Genomic DNA, 10,092 nt, shown 5'->3' with positions numbered 1-10,092 from the left:
TACTGTCTGCCTGAATATACCTGTAATTACTTTCTGTCTGAAACGCTCCGTTTTAGTACATTTCAACGGAATTTCAACGGAATTGCGTTGCTATGCAACAGTTTGGGTCCATGTTTACTTCCTGTCAGCTGATCTTACTCACATCCACTGCAACAAGAAATAATCTGGGACACATTTAGAATGTTTACGTTTAAAACCGTGTAATGGTCTAAATATTGTATATTTGTGACATCACAAATGGACAGAAATCCTAACGGCTTGTTTCAAACGCGCAATTTCTGAGTAGGGGCTGTGTGTGTTTCTCTATATATTGAGTCTTTTGACAGTTTAACAGTATTTATATAGTACTTAAACCTGCTTTATAATATAAAAGACCTGAAAATCTCACTTTTTACATTATGGGACCTTAAATATCTCTAAGCTTTGCCCGAATGCATCCATAGATCGGCACATCTCCTTTTGAGCTGCACGTTTCTTGTGAGACTTACATGAAAAAAAATTCTGAGAATCGCCTTTCTTCATTTGACATACTATGTATTAGGACATACAAAATCTTTTTCTGGCATACTAAATAGTATGGTAGTATGGGTTTTGGAATGCACTTTAACTTTTCTCAGATATCTTGCACCTGATAGGGCAGACCACAGACTGTAGGGGCAGCCAAAGCCAAAAAAAACTTTACCGTTTTTATTAGTATATTGATTTTGGTGATGCCTCATAATTCATGATACCACTGCCCAACCTGAGCAGAGGTCTAATAATCAGCCTGATCTATCGCATCATCAGCGAGTCAAAGCATGTAATTAAAGATGAGTTATATCAGCATTAACATACTGTAACTTGATATTTGCGCAATACACAAGCTGGATGTTATGACAACTAGTAACATGTTAATATCTTGTTAACTGGAAGATGCAACATTCATTACTCTTCAATCAAAGGCTTCTTTCATAGGGCTACATATTGAAACTGTAGTATCACTGTTTTACCATCTCGTACGAAACACTCAAGTCAAATGTGAATATGTACAGCAACCTCAGTTTATTGGACTGACTGAATGAATGTTGATTCCCCATTACAGACCACAAAGCAAAGAGTGAATATACCATATCGCTGAATGGACAGTTAGTGAAAGTTTCTCAAACAATCAATAAATGGTGTACAAAATGGAGAGTCTGAAATAGACATGACGTGTCTACTGGTCTTCTGAGAATAAAACATTACTGATATCATCATCATCATCATCATCATCATCATAATCATAATCTATTTAAATCCTGCCACTGCAGTAGGTGGACATGACAATATAATATTTTTACGTACAAATACAAAAAAAGGGGGAAAGGGTGTTTGGTCTCTGTCTTTTTTTTGTTTTTAAATAAGCTCTGAAGAGTGCAGAGGAGCAGAGTGGTCTCAGTCATCTAGAAAGTCATCATCGAGGTTAACGTCTGTGGTGTCGATGTCGTCCAGCTCCATGTTGTCCAGGTCCACTTCCAGCTCGTCCAGATTCTACATAAAGACACACACAACAGACAATGTTTTTATAAGAATTATTCTTCTCTTAAAATGTTATTTATTTATATTTTGTCTCAGAATCATGTTTCTTTTTAGATTTTATGTGAGCCACTTGGAACTGGATTTTTTAAAATATAAATTGTGTTACAATACAACTTAAGACATTAAGATCACAATTGCCAATTGAGAAAATTCCCTTCTATTTAAATACAAAAATACATAATGCTACAAAATGATTCAAACAATTGCAATAAACAACATTTGATTGACTATTAATCTATTAGGTATGAGTAGCAGCAACCATTGTATGATCAATAACAATCTCATTGTATATTTTTTCATGGTGACAATGCTAACCTCTTTTTGTGACTCAGGGACTTCCTCCTCCTCTTCCTCCTCCTCCTCCTCCTCTTCTTCTTCTTCTTCTTCATCCTCCTCCTCTTCTTCTTCTTTGACCACTGCTGTAGGAGCAGCAGGTTCAGGCTGTGAAGACGTCACAGCTGCTACTGCTACTACTGCTGCAGCGACGGGAGCTGCTGCCACCGACTCCTCGCTAGCCTGCGTCTGCCGGAGAAAAAGGAGTCGCATAAAGTTTGAACATCACTGAGCATTGGTTCCTCTAGTTTTTATTGAACCCTTTTGTAAAATCCCATTTTTACTGATTACAGAAGGTGCACAGGGTGAGGTGATAGCTGCAAACGGTATGTAATCAGGTTACTATTAGATAAAAGTTGTCTCAAAAGAAAATGTTGGATACTGCAGACAAACCTTGGGGACGTTAGGAATGAAGGTTCCTTTGGGCTCGTATCCCTGAGCCTCCTCAAGAATATTCCTGTCTTCGTTGAGCTGAAAAATGTTGGGAGTTTGTTAAAATACATGAGAGAGGATTGAGATACAACTGTAGAATTATTGTCGGCTCATGACACAACTACCTCATTTGTCAATTTAAAGATCGTGCAACTCACCGTGACGAGAGGATATTCTTTGGCAGGCCTAGTGGTGCCCAAGCAGGACTCTCGGAGATAATGCTCCGCTGCAAAGGCTTCTTTCAGCCCGGGGAACAGATTCTCGTACTCTGTGGGGTCTGCTAGGGACTCGGCCGCCTGTAATGAACATTCAGTGTCATGGTCAAGATATCCAGATATTAAAACTCTTTTATTGTCTTTTCTCTCAAGAATCTAATTTAAATTGTATTTTTCTCCACATAGATTGGTGGTACTGCAGTTTTTTTTTAATCTTAGTTTTACAGTTTTTTTTACTGTGTAAATATTTTTTTCAAATAAACAATAATCCTGACCTTCTGGTTGACCTTAGCCAGGTTTTCCCTCCACAATTTAACCACGCGGGACACCTGACTTGGCAGGTAGGTACGAGCCAGGAAGGCAGCTTCAGGCAGTCGGTTCGTCCTGATCAGAAGCTCCAAACACTGATCCAGACTGCGGAGAAAAGACAATATGTAGAACAGCTACCACATATTCGATGTGATCAATGCAGATCTATTCCTCCTAATTTTACCACCAATGTCACATTCATCTGGTACTCACTTCCCCTGCAGGAAGTAGGTCATGAAGGCCACGTTGTTCTTGCCGTCCTTCTCTGCCCCCTCGGCCAGCTTGCCCACCATCGTGGCGTTACCGGAGGCTGTGGCGAGGAGGAGCAGGCCGCCGTAATCCTGGGCATGGTGCAGGCACTCCTGGGCCAGGCCGAATTGGCACTTGCTGATAGCCAGCTCCGCTAACTGCTTCCACTTCTGCTCCGACTGCAGGGGTTAGAATGACAGATATTAGTACTGGACAGAGAACCTGACCTGTGAAATGACAACAATGGGCCAACTCTTGTGAGCCATTGTGAATGGTCTGGTAATGTTTTTTAGAAGAAGAGAATATGGGATATGTTATAGAGTATGCTCTCACCTCTGCCTCCACAGCCAGTTGGTAGGCGATCTTCAACTCTCCCAGCTGCAACGCCAGCTCAAACCTGTGTTCTGGGTCTGTGGACACAGCCAGCGCCTGCTGCTTGAAGCCCTGAAGAGACAAAGAAATAAAACCCATCAGCATCCTACAAGCACAAACTACATCCTTTCTGGATTAAAAAAACTACAGTAAATACATTATCAATTAGGTAACACTGATGCTACATGACCTCATCAAGCTGGGTACAAAAAATACTGCACATATTCTGTTAAATTAAATAAAAAAGGAAATCCACTGTATTTCCTTACCTGTTTCTCCAGGAAGTGGGCCACCCTGGTCCGCTGCTCTTTAGGAATTGTGGGGAGCACCTTGTCAGCCATCCCAAAGTCCCTCCTCATTACGGCAGTCTGATATTCCAGGACGGAGACCAGCAGGGAGTAGCTGACAATGTTGAGCTCCTTGTCTCCCAAATATAGACGGTCATCTTTTGGTATGTAACCCAGCAGGTACATGGTTCTGCAGGGAGAGAAGGCAGTATGTGTAAAAGATGCAGCCTCCTCCAAATCAATCAAAAAAACTTTTAGAGTTTAGCTGCTATTTTAGTTTACTGTATTATTCTTAAAAGCATAAAGTTTACAAGTTTCTGAGAGATATACACAGTGCGCACAATCTTTAAATGCAGCCACTTAAATTCCAGCTAAACCATCTGTATTTGTACCTGTCCAGGTGAGCAATAGTGACGATCTCTCCTCCTACATAGTAGTTGAGTCTGTTCACAGAGCTGGTGTAGATGAAACAGTCTCCTACCCAGAGCCCAGTCTTCACAATCTCCTGGATCTCTCCCTGGACCTGGGCATACAAAAACAAACACAAAGGTGATGAATGTAAGGGAGAGTTGTAAAAGTGAATAAAAACACTCCTTCATTCTAATTATAAAGTTGAAGCTTTGTAAAGGAATAGCACTCTGTGGGTTTCATCAAAATGCATTAGGAAATACATTAAAACGAATGTTTAGCACTGAAAGTTAAAAGCACCCACCTCAAAGGCATCTTCAATACCATCCTCGGTCACTCCTTCATTGTTCTCCTGAGAAGCAGCTACTTTCTCTGACATATAACGCAGAATGAAGAAGGACTCCTCTGTGGCGATGCAGACCAGTTCACCAGAGTCTGACCAGAAGATCTGGAGAAATTATGAAAAACAGGAAAAAGAGTGAAGGACAGAATGAGACAGAAACAGAGTTACTAAAATTACTGCCTGGACAATAGCCTTTCTATAGCCTTTAATATATTATTTACATACAGTGCTGCTTAAGACACATTTATATCAAACAGACACCAGGACCCAAAATGAAAAGTAAGTCAGTCTTACGTGTTTGGGCTGGATCTCGATGCGGCGGACCATCTCTGTGTTCTCCCAGTCATAAAAGGCCAGGCCGTTCACTGACCTCACCCCAAGCAAGAAACCTCCATAGATCCCTGCAGGGAAGAATGGGAACACATCCAGTGAGGAATACAGTCCACTTCCAAAACCACAACTCTATTATACAACAATGTTCACATTACCTTCAGCTCCAAAGTCAGGCTTGAAGGATTTCTTTTCTTTGAAATTTTTGAAGATTTTGACGATACTGTTGCTTTCTCTGATGGCATATCTGTTATTAAAAAAAAAAGAGCGTAGCAGTTAATTCTCTGATACAGAGGTATACAGCAGGGAAGTATCGCACCTATTTGAAACAGCATACTTACTCAGACGAGTCGTGTGCCCAGGCAAACTCCTGCGCTGAGCCGAAGCTCTTGTTCCTCAAAGCCATAGCAGTGTAGATGATATACTCTCCGTCCCCGCACACCACAACAAACCTGGTGCACACAAAAATGCATAAATAAGTGACAGAGATCTTATTGCAAATTTACGTCTCATCTGGCTAACAAAGATAATCACACGTGGTGCTCATGTATGCCTGTTTCTGAAACAATCATAACCGGTCTGGGGTGAGTGTATGCATACCTTCCATTAGGGTTATGCTGGATGGTTTGGGGGTAAATCTCACAGCTGCCCATGTCTTTGACAGCCAATGGCAGCCTCTCTCCATCCTTGATCTCAGCGTCGCCCATGGCCTTCAGGTTGGCTTGCTGTATCTCACTGTGTTTAGCCCAGATGATTTTTCCGTTTGTGTCCATAGACATTGCCGGCTCCTCCCGACCAACCTACACAGCAGAGAGAGACAGAGATATTTGATTATATCCATATTATATTTCAATCTTGATGTCTTTTATAGATAAAACTCCTTTGTAAGCCACTTACAAACTAGTTTCTCTTCTGTATTTAGCAGAATGTAACTGCATATAGTGAGAGTTTCTTTACAATCAATATAAATTTTTAAGTATTGTTCTCTCTCCGCTCACCTTGATAATGATGCTGCCTTCGTCGTAGCCAAGTGCCACATTGTTGGAGCCCCTGAGGCCGCACACACACCACACTCTCTCCATGCCGTAGTTCAGAGTGCTCTCCAGGCGGTAAGTGCTCGAGTGCCAGATACGCACCGTACCTACAGAGGGAGGAGGTAACGTTACATAAAGCAATGATCATTAGGGCCATGAGGTGAGATGCATTGTGAACAGGGGTGAGGATTCCTGCTCACCGTCCTCTGATCCAGTGATGATGATGGGCAGCTCAGGGTGGAAGCTGACACAAGAGACGTTCTGGGCGTGGCCCTCCAGAGTCTGAACACAGGTCTTGTTCTACAACACACAGTTAAACATTTATACATAAACACAATACTAAAGGATGCTCACAGAAAGGACATAGCAGATCAATGATTAAAACATACACTCTTTTGAGAACTATCAGCTCTTTTAGTAAGCTATAGTTGTTGACTTTTTATTAAACATAATGTAACAAAAGACAATTTTCAGCAGGAAATTAGCCTGTGCTCTGCTTAAGAGCTTATTAGTTCCATAATCTGTGTTACTCTCACCTTCCTGTGAAGGAAGTGAATGAAAGGTTTTCTAACCTGGTAGTCCCAGATCTTGACTTGGCGGTCATCAGCCCCTGAGATGAGGTAGGGCTTGTCTCCTCCACTGTAGTAGTCAATACAATTGACTCCTTTCTCGTGACCCTCCAAAGTGAAATTGGGAGACGAAGAGCCTAGCTGCCAAACCTGAAACAACCCAGAGGACACAGCAGAGAATCACTGAATGCACTTCAGACACCTTTTAATTATATGTACATTTAAAAGGCAAGAATGTGCTTAATCTCTAGTCATTAAAGAAGCTGTAGTACTGCAGTCGGATCTGGGTTTCCCACAGTCCCAATGACACGATAAAATTAGCATGTAAAGATGACAACAGCAACAGCAAGTGGTCCCTCCCTACCTTAATGGTCCTGTCCAGGGAGGCACTGGCAAACTGGTTGTTGTCCTTGGGGTTGATGACAATCTGCATGACATAGTGAGTGTGACCCTCAAACACCTGGCTGCACGACCACTTCTTCTCCCAGTCCCACAGCTTGATCAACATGTCATCTGCACAGAGATACATTCATGCATGTGTGCACGCAATAAACATGCATTTGACGACACTGGAATAAAGAGACCTTTGAGTTTTTTTAATCAATATGTTAGAGGAGTATGTATCAAGACATCATAAGTTTACTAGCGTACCGCTGCTGGTAAGGATGTAAGGCTGGGTCGGATGGACGGCGATGCAACGGATGTAGTCAGAGTGGGCCTCGAACATGTGGACACGCTCCAACGTGTTGTAGTTGAACACTCGGATCTGCATGTCATCCTGCGCAGGGAGAAAAAAAAGTTTGAATATTAACTGAATACGTAACTCATTAAAAATAGACAAAAGAGCAAAATACGTTACAAAATCAGCAGTTGGTATATGCTATTTGAGTCTAACACAATGAGAAAAATGTAAAGCAAGAAAATCAGATGTGAAGCCTAAATGCAAACACTGATGTGACACCACTGCTCAAGGTTTTACTGCACATGCCCACATCACACTTAAATCGCACCAAATTAAACATCATACTCTCGGGTTGATACTATTACTTTATAAAACTGCTGAGGTTATGGATAACAACTGTCAGAGTCGTGAACCCAACAAGGTTCAAGGTTCTTTAATTGTCATGTCAATTCCGGCAAAGCAGTCATTGGCAATGAAAATCTTTGGTCTCAGCAGGTTTCTTCAACAATGCTCATAAAATATGTATATATAAAAGGAGAAAATCCCACAAGTAAATGTAAAAGCAAAATGATAATCTAAGGCATAAAACAGTCCGGTAAATTATTGTAAAATTGTAATTTTGTTGACGACAGTATTTCAGGTGGGAAAACTGAATGGAAACACGATGTAGTACGTATATATAATATATATATATATGTATGATGAGAAGTCACAACAACGCAATCAATGGATGTAACTCACCGCTCCTGTAATGACCCAGTTCTTCCTTGCCACAAACTTAGAAGCTCTGACAGGGAGGTCACACACCTCAAAGGTCTTGACCAGAGTCTGGAAAAAAGAACATTGATGAATCGGTTAGCAACATCATCACTGCTTTTATGTGTTTTATCAAGTGTATCTTTTACAATAAAGTGACATATTCAAGCGTGGATGTTAAGTTTAGTTATCAGTGTTCTTTGACAGATACAGATACAGATAGCTTTATTTATCCCCGTAGGGCAATTCAGTTTCTGCAGTCCACCGAGACATATACACATTCATACTGCACAATCATCAATGACAGAGGGGACACAGTATATGGCATATGGGGAGGTGCAAGATCAATAAAAGTACAAGAATAAAAATATTTGAAATAAAAACAAGACGAGATAAAAGAATAAAGGAATAAATACAATAAAGTGCCAAGAGTTATTCTGCGGAATATTCTTTAATGAAGGAATGAACTGTAATGCATCATTGTTTGTATGGGGGTGGCCCATGGATTAGTGATGATCACACCTGTGTTTCGTGGTTCCACACACAGACACTGCCGTTGTACAGACTGGCCAGCATCCATGGCTCAGTTGGGTGAAGGTCCACACTCTTCACTCGGTCTGACCTGGCAGTCAGCCTCCGCTTGATGTCCAGCCTAAGAGGCTGAAAAGACAAGAGGACATGGTCATTTCATGATGTGGTAGCAGTAAAACCCGGAATGAAGTTCCCTTTTGTCCCCCCATTTGTCTTTAGATAGTTCTCTTTTAATGCACATTTTAGTGCTTTCAGTGTTTGTGAATTGTATTTTATCTCAATTTGTGTCAACGTGTCTGCAGCTTTGTGTTCTTGGCCAGGTCTCCCTTGGAAAAGAGGTTCTTAATCTCAATGAGACTAACCTGGTTAAATAAAGGTTAAATAAATAAATACAAATAATGTAGTTAGCATGCTAACATTTGAACTAACATATTTCAATGACATCCATCATCCTAAACGTGAACATCCTATCATAATGAATCCAATAACAGAGTGTTTAACACATAATAACTGAAGCTCACAAACAGCCCTGGTTATTACTGTTATTATAGCCGTTAGCTACATGCTAACTCAAGCTAGTTAGCTGCTAAGCTATCTCCAATACAGTTTCTCTGTCCTTTTAATAATAAACCAGGAGCATTGGATGACCTCTACAGAAACAAAACTTATTTATGAACCATTTCTAAATGTCTCTTACCATGTTTTATCCCCGTGTTGTCACAATAAGATCCCTTAAATGAGAAGCGAACAGTTGTAATCTGGGTCCAAATGCTGCGACTTCAGTGAACGGAGCACTGGACACTGACGTGGAACTTCCTGGAACTCAATCTCGCGAGAGTTGAGCTTCTGGAAGTGGTGACGTGACATGAAGGTCTGTTACAGGCGATGGGGTGACACCATACATCCATGGAGTGACACGGTGACATTCATAAGAACAAATGGTACCACGCCAACTTTCCTGCACGTTATTAATGGATTCAAACAATATAGCACCATCTTACCCAGTGTTAAAAACAAAAAAGCCTTTAAGACCTTTAAAGGGGACATATTATGCTCATTTTCAGGTTCATGCTTGTATTTTGGGTTTCTACTAGATTAACAGATTAGGATAAAATATTCCTTTATTAGTCCCTAAATGGGGAAATTTGCATTGTACAGCAGCAAAGGGGATAGTGCAAAAAACAAGATGCATCAGCTAACACAGTAAAAAAAGAGCTAAACAAAGTGTAACGAAATATGAACCATTTAAATAGAAGGAAGTATAAAAATAGGAGCAGTATATACAGTATTGACAATAAACAGACTATTAACAAAATTGCACAAGTGGAAAATTATATTGTAAAGTGAGAATGAATGAATGAATGAAATTCCACCTGAAAATATCATGTTATGGTCAGTTTTTTGGTGTGTAAGTGTAAGTGGTCTACTGGGAGCAGTGCTGGTTGTGGAGTCTGACATCTGCAGGAAGGAAGGACCTGCGATAGCGCTCCTTCACACACTTTGGGTGGAGCAACCTGTCGCTGAAGGAGCTCTCCAGTGCTGAGATGGTGACATTCATAAGAAAAAATGGTCAGGAACCACGCCAACTTTCTTGTACTTTATAAATGAATTCAAACAATATAGCACCATCTTACCCAGTGTTAAAAACAAAAAAGCTTAATAAGTTTCTGAATACGGGTTGTGTG

The 10,092-nt window shown here is 40.8% G+C and overlaps 1 protein-coding gene across 1 annotated transcript; it reads right to left on the bottom strand.

Annotated features, from left to right (window-relative positions):
- Positions 1-1,018: 1,018 nt before the first annotated feature.
- On the bottom strand, positions 1,019-9,262 carry copb2 (COPI coat complex subunit beta 2). The gene is made up of 22 exons (XM_037787982.1): positions 9,105-9,262; positions 8,399-8,536; positions 7,862-7,948; positions 7,090-7,216; positions 6,803-6,951; positions 6,442-6,588; positions 6,070-6,169; positions 5,834-5,976; positions 5,436-5,635; positions 5,177-5,287; positions 4,994-5,082; positions 4,800-4,906; positions 4,467-4,610; positions 4,147-4,277; positions 3,737-3,944; positions 3,429-3,539; positions 3,060-3,274; positions 2,813-2,951; positions 2,481-2,618; positions 2,284-2,361; positions 1,873-2,079; positions 1,019-1,509 (listed from the first exon to the last, which is right to left on the bottom strand). Exons 1-22 carry the CDS (start codon positions 9,105-9,107, stop codon positions 1,414-1,416), a joined length of 2,868 nt encoding a protein of 955 aa, XP_037643910.1. The 5' UTR covers positions 9,108-9,262; the 3' UTR covers positions 1,019-1,413.
- Positions 9,263-10,092: the final 830 nt, after the last annotated feature.

This window comes from Sebastes umbrosus, chromosome 12, assembly GCF_015220745.1.
Source record: "Sebastes umbrosus isolate fSebUmb1 chromosome 12, fSebUmb1.pri, whole genome shotgun sequence".
NCBI lineage: Eukaryota > Metazoa > Chordata > Actinopteri > Perciformes > Sebastidae > Sebastes > Sebastes umbrosus.
The sequence above is the reverse complement of the archived record's forward strand: the minus strand, read 5'-3'. Positions and strand labels throughout refer to the sequence as shown.